Source organism: Notolepis coatsorum (genome assembly GCF_963971535.1).
Source record: "Notolepis coatsorum genome assembly, chromosome: 13".
In the NCBI taxonomy this organism is placed as follows: Eukaryota; Metazoa; Chordata; class Actinopteri; order Aulopiformes; family Paralepididae; genus Notolepis; species Notolepis coatsorum.
In genome coordinates, this window is record NC_140177.1 from 42,106,859 (window position 1) to 42,124,466 (window position 17,608).

A 17,608-nucleotide genomic window follows, 5' to 3' on the forward strand; every position below is an offset into this window, starting at 1 on the left:
TAAAAAATAATAATAATAATAATAAATCCGTTTCGACAATGTTGACTGCAAACAAGTCATTGATAAGTGACGGGCAGATTTAAGACAGAGATTATGCTTTCACAACGCTATTATTCAAGTGGGTGGTGGCATTCAACCATGTTTTACCATGTTAACAAGTGGCAACCAAGGTGTTAATGTAGCCGGTGTGATCTTACTGCGTTGTGTTTGTTTTGATTCGACCCCTGTTAAGGGATTGCCCTGAGTGGGAGTTGAACCCCGGTCTCCCGCGTCGCGGGCGGCATCACAGACCACTATACCAAGAGGTGAATTCACTTCTTGCTACTGGGTCTGGATGCCTCTGGGGAGTGAGTTTACTTGCAGTACCGCTTAACGTCCACAGCCACTTCACATACTGTACCTCGTGACTGTGGATAGACTGCGATACCTCTGTTACACTCACCCCCCCTAAACTCACTCCACCCAGGGCATCCGGGTCACGGCACCACGTGTAGCCGGTGTGATCTTACTGATTTGTGTTTGTTTCGATTCGACCCCTGTTAAGGGATCGCCCTGAGTGGGAGTTGAACCCCGGTCTCTCGCGTCGCGGGCAGCATCACAGACCACTATACCAAGAGGTGAATTCACTTCTTGCTACTGGGTCTGGATGCCTCTGGGGAGTGAGTTTACTTGCAGTACCGCTTAACGTCCACAGCCACTTCACATACTGTACCTCGTGACTGTGGATAGACTGCGGTACCTCCGTTACATTAAGAAGGGCCTCAAAACTCATCTTTTTAATAGAGCCTTTTGTTGATTTTTATCAAAATGTTTGCTCCACACATTTTATGTTCTTTTACCAGTTTCTTTTAGCAGTTTTATTTATTCTATGTTTCTCTTACTCTGTTACTAGTTTTAGTGTTCTTCTGACTCCTTGCTAACTTTAGTCTTGCCTATTTCTTATTCTTTCTTCCTTTACTCTTGCTAGTTTTTATGTTCTTTTAAAATGTAGCGCTTTGAGATTTGCTCCACAATTATAAAGCGCATTACAAATCAAATATATTATTATTATTATTATATTTACGTGTTGTATCTGCAAAAGTCCAAAACAAACGCAGCAACCAGTTTCAATCTTTTGAATATGTAATATATCTACTTATTTGTAATACATACATGTTACATTTTTGATACAATGCGTACATATATCACTTATATCATGTATATTATCTACCTTTTTTTCTGTGGTCGCTTAGTACTTTATTTACATATTTTAAGCGAGATTGAGCTGCCATGAGATAGCTCTGAACTCATGAGGGAGTACCTCTCAACTCTTAACTATGAGACAGTTCTAAACTCAGTCCTCTAACCATGTCCCTCTTAACTATGATACAGTAGGGCTGGACGGTATGGTCTAAAATGTATATCACGGTATAATTTGAAGCATAGACGGTATCGGTATATATCACGGTATATTAATTTATCTTAAAATGTCTATATAAATGCTTCTGAAGGTGTAAAACACTGGCAGCTATTACTCTACACTTGTATTACAAGGACATATTTCACATAGTAGAGGTAGATGTATTTTAAGAACATTTATGGTGCAAAACTGCAATAGAAAATGCAAAACCTTTTCTCAAGTTACTTCCATCTCTGAAAAACACTTTTTTCATGAAATACAATCAAATCAAGCGGCACAAAGTGAAAATAAAAACGACTGCAGGACAGGAGGTTTCTTTCCCTCAAAGAACTCAAAACACAATAAAACTCCATAACTTAACTTTAGTGTACATGTTTGACAACGTAGAGAGAGAGTGAGAGAGCGTCGTGTAATAGGTTTGAGTTTTGAGCGTCCTAAGTTGCCGTAGTTGATGATGTCACACCAGGATGTCATTGTCAACACACAGAGTTGGAAACGAGAGCAGCCCGATGGATAAAGCGATATAAAGAAACGAATAACCAATAAATGTGAAGTTATCTTTGAACCTCTGTTGTCAAGCCTCGTCAATATACGGGGGGGTATTGAAACTAATGAAACTGCTGCCGCGGAGTCACGTTAGAACGTTAGCTTAGCGGCTAACGTTAACCCGTTGCTGCGCTAAAGCAAGTCTCCTCTCAGCCTCCTTAGCCTAATTGAAATGCCCAAACTTTATGGAAAGGTCCGTGAGCAAGTGGAGAAAAACTCAGTACAATTAAACACTATGCAACAACCACTGCAAACGTCGAGTGAATCGTCAAGTAACGTTAACGTCATTGCTACTGCTGTGACCTAGCTGCTCTAGTCTACCGGTCACAAGGTATGAAGGTATAGTCAAAATCCATACCGTAGTGCAAATTCATACCGTTTATACCGTCCCTAAACTCAGTCCTCTACCCATGTCCTTCCCAACTCTTAACACTTTGACTGCCACGCTATTCGGTTATCTTTACCCTTAGAATGCCAGCCTTCTAGTCGTTTCCGTGGTCGTTGCACTATGTTTGCGAAGCTGTGTTTGTGTTCTGTATTATAGCTGTAGAGACATGGTGTGGCCCATTTTGACAAACATTACTTGTAGTCCAGCATGGGAATAATAGTTTGTTTCCACACGATGTAATTACACGCTAAACATAGCATTTCCAAGATAATACAGTATTTTTTCATAGATCGCGAGATAAAACGGGTTATGTGCAATAAGCCCAAACCGTTCTGGCTGATGCCCTGAAACCCTGAATACTCCCAAATCAAAGGTATGTTATGATATGTATATTTTTCCATCACAAAATCATCAAGGGGGGGGGGGTCGTTTTAACTCAAAACTATGATCGTGTTTGCCGAGCATGTTTTTAGTCCGGTGAAACACAGAACTGTGATCGTTAGAAAAACACGTTTCAGATTCGGTAAAATAGACATAGAATGTACCTTACCTTAGCCAGAAAGTATTCCAAGAAGAATAATTCCAAGTGATCGCATCGCCATTGCGATTACCAGTGTATATGTCTATACACGTTTCGATGGTCAAATACGCTTAGGCGACGGAATTTCTAGGCGATCAATGTGAATCTATGTCCCTGCAGGAGGAGTGGCCACTGGCCAAGCAGAAATGAAAGTTAGTGTGATTCAACCCAAGCTATCGCAGTTCAGACACGGACGATACCGCCACCTTGTGATAGTCGATCGGCATTGCAGTTCTAATGTGTGGGGATGGTCGAAAATGATGCAGATCGCTCTGGGCAAGTCTGTAGAGCGGGAATCAAAGTAGAAAAATCAAACAATCCAAATAACTACTTTTTAAGTTTTTGGCACTCAACCGTCGGCGCCCAATAATGACTTCTTACGTTTTTGGCACAGACTGTGTTAACTATGAGACAGTTCTAAACTCAGTCCTCTACCCATGTCCTTCTCAACTCTTAACTATGAGACAGTTCTAAACTCAGTCCTCTACCCATGTCCTTCTCAACTCTTAACTATGAGACCGTTCTGTACTCAGTCCCCCTCCTGTGTCCGTCCCAGCTTGACTATGACACCGTTCTGAACTCTGCCCCTCCCCACAGCGCCGGCTCTGGACGTGGACTGGCAGAATAACACCACGTTTGCCTCCTGCAGCACAGACATGTGCATCCATGTGTGTAAGATGGGCCAGGACAGACCTGTGAAGACCTTCCAGGGACACACGGTAGGAACTGACTCCCCTCCTCTCCCTCTCTGTGCCATTTTCTTTAGGGGTTAGATATCGTTTGAATGGTTCCAAAGCCAATACGTACAAACTCATGAACGGTGACAAAATCAGATCGGAAATGGTTTTTTCATAATTTTCCCATGCAAACAATGAATCAGCGATTTAAACTTGGTGAATGTCATCTCTTGTTCTATCGGAGAGCCATCACTACATCCGTACCTCTCCCTCTGACGGTCTGACCTGCCTCTTAAAACCAGCATTTTAGATGGAACATATGGCTGCACCTCACTGTGCTTGTCTCTACTCATGATGTTGTCGGTGGATAGCATCACATTCTATTGTCATCACATTGGGAGGTGAAGCATAGATTACAGTACAAACCCTTCAGTGAATCAACACCTATTTTGTTTTAATTGGGAATGAATGGCATGGACTGGTGACATGGATAACCAAAGAGTTCAAGCAGAATCACCTGACATATTGTTGTCTTCATATGAGTTAAAGCAGAATCACCTGACATATTGTTGTCTTCATATGAGTTAAAGCAGAATCACCTGACATATTGTTGTGCCCGTCTTATCTCATCATCTCCCTGTAGAATGAAGTAAATGCCATCAAGTGGGACCCCACTGGCAGCCTGCTGGCCTCCTGCTCCGATGATATGACTCTGAAGGTCAGTGTCTGTCAGTACTGTGTATCACGCACACACACACACACACGCACACACACTCACCGTGAATGCAATGGCCAAGATAAAGCACACAGTCGTACGCGGAATCATAATGTCAAATGAATTGAAGACTTTGTCTCTCATCTTGTAGATCTGGAGTATGAAGCAGGACTCCTGTGTCCACGACTTGCAGGCTCACAGTAAAGAAATCTACACCATAAAGTGGAGCCCCACAGGGCCCGGGACCAACAACCCCAGTGCCAACCTCATGCTGGCCAGGTGAGACAGGATACCCACATACCTGATTAACACATGTTTACACCTCATGCTGGCCAGGTGAGACCGGATACCAACATACCTGATTAACACATGTTTACACCTCATGCTGGCCAGGTGAGACAGGATACCCACATACCTGATTAACAGTCTTAGTGGTTTATTAACACATGTTTACACCTCATGCTGGCCAGGTGAGACAGGATACCCACATACCTGATTAACAGTCTTAGTGGTTTATTAACACATGTTTACACCTCATGCTGGCCAGGTGAGACAGGATACCCACATACCTGATTAACACATGTTTACACCTCATGCTGGCCAGGTGAGACAGGATACCCACATACCTGATTAACAGTCTTAGTGGTTTATTAACACATGTTTACACCTCATGCTGGCCAGGTGAGACAGGATACCCACATACCTGATTAACAGTCTTAGTGGTTTATTAACACATGTGTACACCTCATGCTGGCCAGGTGAGACAGGATACCCACATACCTGATTAACACATGTTTAAAAATACCTCATGCTGGCCAGGTGAAACAGGATACCCACATACCTGATTATCGCTCCCTTAGTGGTTTATTAACACATGTTTATACCTCATGCTGTCCAGGTGAGACAGGATACCCACATACCTTATCCTTGTAGCTAATGCGCCAGGTGTCCATAGCCTACTTTCACCGTGCGTCACTATGTTTGGAGAGCTAGATCTATATTATAGCTATGGAGACAATACTATGGTCATTTGACAGTCACTTTCTTCCGTCGAATATGCAAAAAAGAGATAATTTTTTCATGTATACATTCGCGCGTTATCCCGCAGTGAATATTGTATAGTTTACGAGTGATCCGGGCTCGTAAACTATACAATAGTATAAGCATGGCGAGCAATGACGTGGTAACACGTTCTTGGCGAGAAAAGGGTTAAAATCGAAAAAAAGGAAAAACTATCCAAAAGCGTAATATTACGTTTTTGGCGCCCAACGATTGGCGAGCAAACACGTAATAATAATACGTGGTTGGCGCAGATTGAGTTAACACATGTTTACACCTCATGATGCTGGCCAGGTGAGACAGGATACCCACATACCGGATTAACAGTCCCTTAGCTAATTTTAAGGGAAATGCCATCCATTTTAAGAATTCACATATGTTCTTCCTGTGCCCCAGGGCAGTTCAGTCGGTATTTGTGAACAAGCACCACTCCGCTAAAGCTAGAAATCGGGGAGAGAACCTTCCAATCAGTGATGAAACTGGGATGTAAAATCTGGGGCTGCTCCATAGACAATGAATGGAGCTCTTGACTTTGTGAAGCCATGAAATGTTTGTCTGATCTCTTACACCCAAATGAGGTTTTAATTCTGGTTCAGACTTTCTAGCAATGCTAGAATATAAACCAAATTTTGGTGTAATAGCTCAACACAAAAATGTTATGTCAGAGAAAATGGGAAGGTAAACACACTTCCCATCGTGGCTTGCTTTTGAAGTTATATTTCATTATGGCTTTGCGCTCTGCTCTATTGGAACTGTCCCTTTAATCATATGCTATCATGAAAACTTTCAACCATGTGCACGCACCACACCTGCCTGACCACGCCCTCATCCGCTCACATATAAGCGGGGTCATGGCCATACTACCAGCTCCTTCCCTACTTTCACCAGCGTGAAGTACGTGCTACAGTGCACCTCTTCAAGTTCAGTGCTTAAAGGAAATCTCCAACATTTTGGGAAATTAGCTTATTTGCCATCTACCCTGGAGTTAGACAAGAAGATACATACCTTTTTTCTTCTCTGTGCATGCAGTAGGAGTAGGAAGACACGCACCATTAGCCTAGCTTAGCGTCAGTCACTGGAAGTAGGTTCCTCCATTAGCCTAGTTCCCAACGTCTTCCTACTCCTACTGCATGCACAGAGAAGAAAAAGGTATGCATGCACAGAGAAGAAAAAGGTATGCATCTTCTTGTCTAACTCCAGGGTTCCAAAAATGTTGGAGTGTTAAGATACATACATTTTTCAGGGCGGCTAAGTGGCGCAGTGGGCAAGGCGCTCGCCACTAGGGTTGGGTATCGTTAGGATTTTATCGATACTACTACTCTTATCGATACTGCTTAACGGTTCGATACTCTTATCGGTTCTTTTAGATTATTATTATTTAAAAAAAATATGTATACATTTATTATTTGAACGGCTTAAGGCTATATCTGTACTTGATGTTTGTTTGTTGTGTTGCATATTTGAAATACACTTCAATCAAATCAAATCAAACCCCCCCTCTTAAAAACAAAAACCTGTGTTTAACCTAGCCATGCTAAAACTGTGAAACAAATGTCCTACTCCCCTAAAGAAAGAAATACATAGCAAACATGAGTCACTCAGTTATCCAATAGTGCTGCTGCTTTTTATTTTGTTAAAATATTTTAGTTAATAAGACTAAAAGACTACAATATGACTACAACGATTTCATGATGGCTTCCTGTCCTCGCATTTCCTTTTCCGGTTTAACGTAAAATTTTCAACAACAGATTGCTGCTAATTAAACACTTCATGGAAACGGAGTAACGTTAACGTTATGTCGAGTTCATACGTGTAGTGTAGTATGAACTCGACATAACGTTAAAATTACTCTGTGTCCACTGTTGCTGCCACCGTTGCGTTGCAGATGGATGGTACACTCTGTTAGCTCCGTAGCTAATCCACTCCTAGACTACCGATAGCAGTACCGATAACGTCGGAGCTTATCAATACTCTGTTTTTTTTCTAATTTACTACCGGTTCCCGTTTAGAACCGGGTTACTCGCCACTAACGCAGGAGATGCTGGGTTCGAGCCCAGCTCTCGGCGTTGCTTCCGGCTTGGCTGGTCGTTCATACTAATACAATTGGCAGTATTAGGGGGTGGGAAAGCCGGTGGGTGGGGATCAGACGTTGTGGACAGCGACTCCTACAGGTCGGTTGGTGCGCCTGTACAGCAGAATCGGGAAGTATCGGGGGCAGCGTGAGCCTCCCACGCGTTACTCCTCGCCACTGAGAGATCGCGCTGTGCAGGTGAAAAGATGCGACGGCTGCCTCCTCGTGTACCGGAGGGGACACGTGATGCAAGGCTTCGTCCACATTGCAGCCGACCAGTGGGAGGCATGGTCTAACAACGTTCGAGACAGGGGAGGGTAGAATTGGATAATACAAAATTGGGATGGGAGAAAAATAGAAACAAAAAATAGTTTTCTCTCTCTCGTTAATTTTCGAGAAAAGAAAGGTATAATGTCTTCACCACCGGAGGGTTTAGATGACTATCGTTCTGACCTCCACCGGCGCTTCACAGTCGCGGCTTCCTCCGTGCATCGTGGGGCGTTCCTGGCTCCACGGTTGTGGCAGGCAGGTGGAGGAGGAGAGTGCGCGTCGCCGAGGGGCCGTCGAGCTCCCATCTCCTGTGAGGTGGCCGAGTTCCGGCTCTGGTCCCCCCGCCAGAAGGCAATCGGCTGATAAGCTGGCGGTCCCTCTGGTGGACGGTGATTTGCGGCGCAAGCTCTTCGCCTCGGCTCGTTCTCGTCATTCGGCGATGAGCGGCGGGGGCGGACAGTTTAGCGGCTGTGTCGGGCCGGCGCCGAGCGGGGATTCCCTTGTCTCCTCTCCATCGTGTCCAATGGAAACAGAGGACTACATGGAGGGGGCGGGGGAATTCTTGTTCGACGCTGTTTCTTCCCGTCAACATGCAAAAAAGAGATAATTTTTCCATGCATACATTCCCGTGTTTACATTTACATTTGGTCATTTAGCTGACGCCTTTATCCAAAGCAACTTACAAGTTCTGTACGACAAGTCATCAGGAAGGGCACAACTCTATTAGCTGAGTATGTATAGCCTGTGTATACGCACAGTTATGTTTCCGGGGTTTCTTAATGGGTTAAGGGAGCAACCATTTTCTGTTAATAAACATAGGGGGGTGGTTGTCTCCCCGGTGTGTTGGTAGCAGAGTCAACTCTCCGGTTGAGCCCGGGTCTGACCCCGGCTGCCCGAGAGTATGCCCCGCATGTTTTATGACGTCTGCCAATTGTGTCAAACTCTTTCTCTGAACCTCGACCCTGCAGGATTAATGAATTGGCAGGGTCAGGGTTCGTGGTGGAATTTGTTCGCTGGCGGAGTTGGTTGACTCCGACTCCGCGAGGTTCGTGACCCCATGGGATTGTGACATGGTGCACGGCATACCGAACACCCTTTCCGCCGGGATACTGTTCTTACAGTTAGCCCCTTAGGCGCCTGTCTAGTCCGCAGTGCTCCGGGCACAGGTCGAGTTCTGCTCTTGACCTGTCGGCCTGGATTGAGGGATCAACCTCCTTGGAGGGTTGTCTCCCCGGTGCGCCAGCTGGCCCCACGACATTGGGGGGGAAGCCTCCTTGGAGCGCTTCGGAGCGGCGTGCCAGGTGGAGAAGGGCCTTCACCTATTGTAGGCCCTGTCCGATACGCTGGCGATGTGGGGGGTGGTGTCACCAGTGACCGTCTGGTGGGGTCTCGATGCCGCTGCCTCGTTGACCTCGCCAGGCCCCTTTTTCAGGGGGTCCTGGCCCCCGGGATGTGGCCTGGGGCTGGGGCCTCCTCCGCGCCCCCGCTGCTACAGCCTTGCCGCGGGGTCGGGGCTTTTTGACCCGATGTTGGGGGCTGTGAAGTGGGTTTTTTGCTTCACGTCCGTTCCCTGGTGGCATGCGGGATGCGCGTCCGAGTAGTCGCGGGCCCTTCTAAACAAAGGTGAGTCCCGCGGTCTGCTCGCCCTGTGCGTTGAGGTACTGTTCCCTCTTCGCACAGTCGGGTCCGGTCTCCCTCCCGTCCCTCACTAGGGGGGTGGGGGGGCCCGGATCCTCCCCGGTATTCTGATGGTTGTAGGGGACCTCAGCGGGTACATCTGTCTGGCTTTCCGCTCTGCTCCACTCTTGTGTTCCAATAGAGCAGAGCGCAAAGCCATAATGAAATATAACGAAGGTTATCCTATAACCCTAGTTATATGAATATGGCGAGCGCTCTGCTCTGACTCACTGAGGACCCCATGTGTCTTCCGTTTCGGCGGTGAAAGACTGGGGAAGGAGCTGGTAGTATGGCCATGACCCCGCTTATGTGTGAGTGGATGTGGGCGTGGTCAGGCAGGTGTGGTGCGTGCACGTGGTTGAAAGTTTTCATGATAGCATATGATTAAAGGGACAGTTCCAATAGAGCAGAGCGCTCGCCATATTCATATAACTAGGGTTATAGGATAACCTTCGTTATGGGAGGCGGTTGGGGTCAAAAAGGGTAATGTGATTATATTGCGTTATTACTTATTAACACATTCAGTGCCAATGACGAGATTAGTCGGGTTAACTCGCCATGCGTTGAATGCCAAGGCCCGAGAAAAAACGAGAAAACTCTGATTTTAATCGTTATTTCTTTTATTAGAAATATCCATAAATTTTTCATCCATCCAATCTGACGTTATCATTGGGAATGGGTCTGAGCTCGAAAAGGGCAAATACCGCTGCCTATCATCTCCCGGATGGTATTGCACATCATTGGATTGGGGGTGGGCATGTGCATCAGAAAAAAAGTCCGGTCCGGGGTTTTCCCTTCTCTGGCAAGCAGTATCTTTTACCACATTCACTGGGGAGGCTGGGAGCAGCTTTCGATTATGTGTTTTGGACTATAACGTTGGATCAATAAACGCGATCAATATTTGGAATGGCGATCAGGAATTGGATTAATCTTTTTGCAGAACATCTGATGTGAGGTAAGGACTCTATTTTACCAGTTTTGAGTTAATCAGATGTTTTTTTCACAGCAATCACAACGTGTGTGTGTGCGTAACGTTAGCGCTAAGCACGGCATGAATAATCGATTTTTCAGCCTGCTTCTCTAGCGTGCATAAGTACACATATACTATCGATAATCTAGCGTTTATTTGAAAACGATTCATGAATCAGCCGAAAAATTACAACGTGTTTTGTGTATTCCACTAAAGAGCTATTATCGCGGAATTTCTCTGGAATTACTAGAACTCTCAAACTATACTCTTATTCAAAACGGTATAAAACAGAAATGTACCAATGAAAAAAACAATCCGTTTCGTACATGTTGACTGCAAGCAAGTCATTGATAAGCGAGGGGTGTTTTAGACCCATAGCCATAAGTTAAGATATAGTTTAAGCCTTCGCAAATTTCACCAACCTCCCATTGACTTCCTTATTGGCACGGTAGCCCTATTATGGTCAAAGTGGCGTGGCACTGAAAGTGTTAAGGCTTTCAAATGAATCTGCAACATTTTAATGTTAAAGGTGCACTATGCAGCTTTGGAAGAGAAATGTGAAACTCAGAGAATTGAGAAGAAAATTATATGGTATGTTTTCATAACTGAATAAACGGTCAGAGGATTGGCTCCTTGGACACTGAAGCTAGAAATCTGTCTGTTTCATTGCAGTTATGGCAGGGCCTGCAATGCCCTTTACAAACATCCAAATAAGGCTTACATTTGGTTCACAGTTTGTTTTGATGTATGATGACATTGTGGGGCGCCCAAGTGGCGAACCATGTAACGTGCTGCGTCGCAAAGCGGCCGACCCGGGTTCGATTCCCGGACCCGGCGTCCTTTTCTCTCTCTCTCTCTCTCGCTCGCTCTCGCTCTCTTTCTCTCGGACTGAATAAATTTAAAAAAGATACAATCATTGTAAGGATTACATTGTTTTGTACAGGTTATGCAAATGTGAACAAATCCCACTCCCCAAAACGACATAGTGCACCTTCAATATTGACAGCCTTAGGATATGATAACACCCCACCCATACAGTACATACCATGTCCCCCTGACCGGACTGACATCTCCTCCTTCCTCCCCCCCCCCCCCCCCCCCCCCCCCCCCCCCCCGGCAGTGCATCATTCGATTCGACGGTTCGTCTGTGGGACGTTGAGCGCGGGGTGTGTATCCACACGCTGACCCGCCACCAGGAGCCCGTCTACAGTGTGGCCTTCAGCCCCGACGGGAGGCACCTGGCCAGCGGCTCCTTCGACAAGTGTGTCCACATCTGGAACACACAGGTATGGAATATGTACCAAGAAGATTATAATAAAACACACATACACACTAAGACTATCAAGGCCTTGGAGTTACATAGTCGTCACGTTTGTTTGCACATTCAACTTGCATGACACAACTATGCTTAATTTTCTTTTTATTAGGCTATAAGGTTCACCTTCACACACTCGAAAAAAGTATTGTTGTATCAGTATATAATTCAAGGCATCTGTATCAAACATTTCTGCTCTTGATAATACTAAAAGTAACTCAATAGCACAGTGTGTCTGTTAGTACTAAATGTTGGTCTGTAATAACAGTTGGTACTAATGTCTGTCTGTAATAACACTGTCTGTTAGTACTAAATATCTGTCTGTAATAACACGGTCTGTTAGTACTAAATATCTGTCTGTAATAACACTGTCTGTTAGTACCATATGTCTGTCTGTAATAACACAGTGTGTCTGTTAGTACTAAAGTACTGTCTCTGCGTGTCCAGACGGGGGCTTTAGTTCACAGCTACAGGGGAACAGGCGGCATCTTTGAGGTTTGCTGGAATGCCACAGGCGACAAAGTGGGAGCCAGTGCATCAGATGGATCGGTGAGTGAAGCTGCCAGCTGTGTGTGTGTGTGTGTGTGTGTGTGTGTGTGTGTGTGTGTGTGTGTGTGTGTGTGTGTGTGTGTGTGTGTGTGTGTGTGTGTGTGTGTGTGTGTGTGTGTGTGTGTGTGTGTGTGTGTGTGTGTGTGTGTGTGTGTGTGTGTGTGTGTGTGTGTGTGTGTGTGTGTGTGTGTGTGTGTGTGTGTGTGTGTGTGTGTGTGTGTGTGTGTGTGTGTGTGTGTTGAACATGGATATTGGTGTTGTCTTTCACATACACATAGATGTTGATGAGACTTGGGAGGGTTTGGCCGGCAACAATGGGTCTCATTCTCCCAACGGACTTATGACAAAAATTGCTTTCTCTTAGGGCCATTTGAGACCTTTTCGGGCAAGAAATTAATATAGACAATATATTATAATATAATATTAATTATATATGTTTTATTGGGACGGTTGGTGAATCCCAAAATCGGCCCAAAAAGGTCTCAAATGGCCCTAAGAGAAAGCCCTTTTTGTCATAAGTCCTTGGAGAATGAGACCCAATAACTTGTTCCTGAAAAAAAAACAATTAATTAAGAACAGAATCGACATTGCTTTATTATTCTTTTATATAACTATATATATAAATATAAATAAATATTATTTCTTCAGCAGCAACAGCAGCAGCAATGTTTTAAATGTGTCTGAATTATAGACTTTTTATAATTAACAACAAATGTAAGATAAAAAAGTTGGAGTCATACAATACTATTTTGATTGACAGTCGATCTGCCAATTACGTCACACCGCTTGCACCCACCTCTTCTTACCACCAATCGGAAGCTCTCGTTCGTTTATTTACTTCCGGATTGTCAGCCATTATTCTACTCGGAGCTCAGGCTAATAACGTTAGCTCCCCGCCAGCCACATTGACAAGTACCAGCGCTTATACATTACTGGCAAATGTCTTGTTACACTTGTGGCAACGAGCGTTGTCCGCATCGACTTTAGTAAAATAGACCCAGACTTTTGAACGTTTCGTTCTGTCCGCCATGATGAGAGCAGAGCTGTCTGTACTCTGTAGCCTACAACAGCACCCGTGTGTGTGTGTGTGTGTGTGTGTGTGTGTGTGTGTGTGTGTGTGTGTGAGTGAGTGTGTGTGTGTGAGCACAGCACAGCTCGCTCCTCGCGCAGGCAGAGAGAGACCGAGGGAGGAGAGATCTAGAAAACGGCCAACAAGATTAGTTTGCGACGTTTAAATTCCTCAAAAGAAATTCCATAATTTCTCGAGTACCGATAGCAGTACCGATGACGTCGGAGCTTATAAATACTCCGGTCTTTTCTAATATAGTACCGGTTCCCGTTTAGAACCGGGGTCCGGGGGTCATCCCTAGATATAACATAGGTAGATGATATTATGCCGTAAAACTTCAATTAATAGCCCGGCCAGGCTTTTATTTGCTCAGTCACTGAACTCAACCGGCATGCCTTTAATTCCTTTTGCACAAAACTTTTGCTCAGCAAAGATGGGAAATACTATCAAATTGTTTATTTAAACTAGTATGATTATCACTTCATGTATGTAATGTAGCTAGCTATCTAATAACATATCAATTACGAATCATTAATTTGATCTCACTCACTCACTCACTCACTCACTCACTCACTCACTCACTCACTCACTCACTCACTCACTCACTCACTCACTCACTCACTCACTCACTCACTCACTCACTCACTCACTCACTCACTCACTCACTCACTCACTCACTCACTCACTCACTCACTCACTCACTCACTCACTCACTCACTCACTCACTCACTCACTCACTCACTCACTCACTCACTCACTCACTCACTCACTCACTCACTCACTCACTCACTCACTCACTCACTCACTCACTCACTCACTCACTCACTCACTCACTCACTCACTCACTCACTCACTCACTCACTCACTCACTCACTCACTCACTCACTCACTCACTCACTCACTCACTCACTCACTCACTCACTCACTCACTCACTCACTCACTCACTCACTCACTCACTCACTCACTCACTCACTCACTCACTCACTCACTCACTCACTCACTCACTGCTGGCACACTGTCTGAGACACAGGCAGGCTCCGCTACCACGGCCAGTCTGGCCAGACATTATGATCCTGCCATGTAGTTTACTTTAGCTTGTAATAAGCTTCCTCCCCCCTCCATGCAGTCTCGCCCTTTTACCATCTTCCTCGGACAGACGTTGACTGTTAGGGGTGTGAACATTTCTTGATTCTAAGATGCATCGTGATGCGGACGTGGACGATTCTGCATCGATGCAGTGACAGAACATAATCGATTATTATTAGAGCTGTGAATCTTCACTGGCCTCAAGATTCGATTAGATTACGATTCAGCTGTCTTCGATTGTACGATGCATCCGCACACCGCACTTTGTTTTTACTCTGTCTATTCTATTTTTATTATTTGTATTACTGAATGAAACTGTAAACAGAAAGGCCTATTGGGATGCTAGAACCTAATGTGAAACACTGTGATTTACCTTACCTTGCTACCTCTCTATCTTTTTTATGCTCGCTTATGCCTGTATTTCTTTACTGTTGTGAAGCACTTTGAACTGCAACTTCTGTATGAAAAGTGCTATACAAATAAATTGTATTATTATTTATCTTGTTATTTTTATAATCTATTTTACTGCACATGGCTACTTTTTCATCGATTAATACAAGCAGTCGGATACATTTACTTTTATTTAGAAAGTTCTTAAATCAGAATGTCAAAATAAATGTCTTTACTAGTGTTGCATGATACACAGATACTAGAAAGGTATCTCGATACCCAGCTGTTAAAAATGCTTCAATACTGTGGTGGTTAGACATAATTCACCCACAGAACTGTTGTTGGGAATAAGGGTTCCACGCGGATGCTTTCCTGTCTGCAAACTAGTCCGTTAGCTAGCAACCCAGACAGAGGGCTAGATCCACAAAGAATGGCTAGTTGCACCCTACTTACAATTCACTATGAATTGAAAATGGGGGACCCTCGTGTAAACAAGACGAAAGTCTTTCTCTGGTCTGCATCCCCTTAACAATTGTGTGTATTGAGCCTTACTGTATTCTACCCATTCTGCAATCTGTTAATAAAATTTTCAATCAATCAAGTTGTATGCAGTGATGAACAGTCTTTCCCACAAGTTAATTAACGTTACACAGGTCGCGCTATGCATACTTAGCTTGCTAACGTTAAAACAAAGATGTTGTTTCAACAAATTGATTAGCATGCCTAAAGTCACACATCAACATTTGTAGGCTATAATAATCGATTATGTTCTGTCACTGCATCGATGCAGAATCGTCCACGTACGCATCGCGATGCATCTTAGAATCGAGAAATGTACACACCCCTAATTATTATAGCCTACTAACGTTGATCGTTGATGTGTGATGTTTTTAACAGCTGGGTATCGAGATACCTTTCTAGTATCTGTATCATGCAACACTAGTAAAGACATTTATTTTGACGTTCTGATTTAATAACTTTCTAAATAAAAGTTAATTTATCTGACTGCTTGTATTAATTGATGAAAAAGTAACCATGTGCAGTAATATAGATTATACAATTGAGGATGTAATATATTATTGAGCTGCATCGAGATGCATCATATAATCTAATCAAATCGTGAACAGCTGAATCGAATTGTGAGGCCAGTGAAGATTCACAGCTCTAGTGACTGTGTGTCGCCATGGTGATCAGCAAATATGACTGACGTTTGAATACAAGTTTAAAAAAAATTATATATATATATATAATATAATAATAAACTGCTTCACAGCGTCAATGGCAACCAGATAAACAATTCATGTAGACCTGGCTTCTAATTGAGACCGGCCTTTATTTGTCAAAACGTGTAGCCACACCCGGCCAGTAAAAGGGACGGGCATCTATACGGGACTCTTTTTCATTGACGTTTTACAGCCGAGCCCTAACTGGTGTTCCCTCCTGTTTTCCAGGTTTGCGTATTAGACCTGAGGAAATGACGCTCGTTTGGGGAGCCATGGACCGACTACGAATGTGTACATAGCCAAAATGACTGACTTGTCCCTGCCTGTCTGCCACACTGCTGTAGTCCCATCAGAAGCCATGGCCCACCATCGCAGCCCAACGGAGCGTCCTCCCCACACGCACAAGGACCACAACCCCCCGTACCTCCCCCACCACATACACATGAGAGCTTCTGCACACACGTTAGAATCTGTATCCAGTAACAGGTCTCTGCTTATGGGCATTTGTATTGCTCTCACAGACCTGTCAGAAGAAAAGAAGAGGAAAAACAAACAAACAACCCGATTTCTCTGGGGTCAAAAGAGAAACACAAAGGACCCATCACATCCATACCAAAATATCAGCATATTTTTTATTTTTTTTTCCCTTGCTCTTTTTAATCCTTTGTACCAGAATTGTAAGGATTTCTGTCCCTCTCTCTGTTGGTGTGTGCATATTGTACATGTCAGCACGTGTTGTCCTGTGGCCATTGTTTGTTCTTTTTGAATTAGGTTTTTACTGTTTTTTTCTGTAGGTTTTTGTGTTACGTGTCGGGTGAGAGAGAGGAGAGGTCGGTCGGGGAAATGATTTGCCTTTTTATTTTATTTAATTTGTTCATGATTAGGTTCCAAACTGTTAAAATTACAAAGTGAAAAAAATTCTAACCCATTTCCACTTTTGAAATATATATATATATGATTTCTTGGGGGGGGGGGGGGAAATATATATATATATATATATATATATATATATATATATATATATTACATTTTTTGTTTCAAGAAATCATATATATTTTAAAAGTGGAAATGGGTTAGAATTTTTTTTCACTTTGTAATTTTGTCCCTTCAGCTATTTTTTCTTTCTTTCTATTTTAATTTTTTTTTTTTATCAGAAAGCAGTTCAGGAGAGGGAAAGTTGTTATCCATTTTTATTCTTTCCTGCGGGACCTCGAACATTGTTTTTCAGGTGTTCAATATTTATCAGGTTAAAAAAAAAAAAAAAGAGCTCTATTGATTCTAGAACCTCTTAGTTGACAGATTTCCTCTGTGGCTGTTACAGACCCCATTCTGACATGCTCATATGTTGGGCTCCATGCCTGGATTCATACCCTGAAGATGCAGTCAGCAGACACGCCCACCCACCACCCACAGGGCGAGTTCTGAATTTAACTGGGGGGGTAAAAGGAGGTGGGCATGTCTGACATCAATTGACCTATCTCAATGTTTGTCTGAAGGAAGCGACAGTTGTGATTGGAGGAACATGAAAAAGGCCGGGACTTGGGATAGGTCAATTCAGGGGGCTGTATTCAGGCTATTGGGCTCAGGTTCAAGGAATGGCAGGAACATATAAACGTTGGATCT

At 43.9% G+C, this 17,608-nt stretch overlaps 1 protein-coding gene across 1 annotated transcript in view; it reads left to right on the forward strand.

Annotated features, from left to right (window-relative positions):
- The window catches only part of LOC311238646 (F-box-like/WD repeat-containing protein TBL1XR1), a 70,993-nt gene extending 54,088 nt beyond the window's left edge, over positions 1 to 16,905 (forward strand). Inside the window, exons 11-16 of the mRNA XM_084326779.1 lie at positions 3,511 to 3,632; positions 4,234 to 4,308; positions 4,457 to 4,584; positions 11,473 to 11,638; positions 12,115 to 12,216; positions 16,214 to 16,905. Coding sequence (XP_084182905.1) covers positions 3,511 to 3,632; positions 4,234 to 4,308; positions 4,457 to 4,584; positions 11,473 to 11,638; positions 12,115 to 12,216; positions 16,214 to 16,240 — 620 coding nt within the window. The 3' untranslated portion in view covers positions 16,241 to 16,905. The remainder of the gene's footprint in view (positions 1 to 3,510; positions 3,633 to 4,233; positions 4,309 to 4,456; positions 4,585 to 11,472; positions 11,639 to 12,114; positions 12,217 to 16,213) is intronic.
- The last annotated feature ends 703 nt before the right edge of the window (positions 16,906 to 17,608 follow it).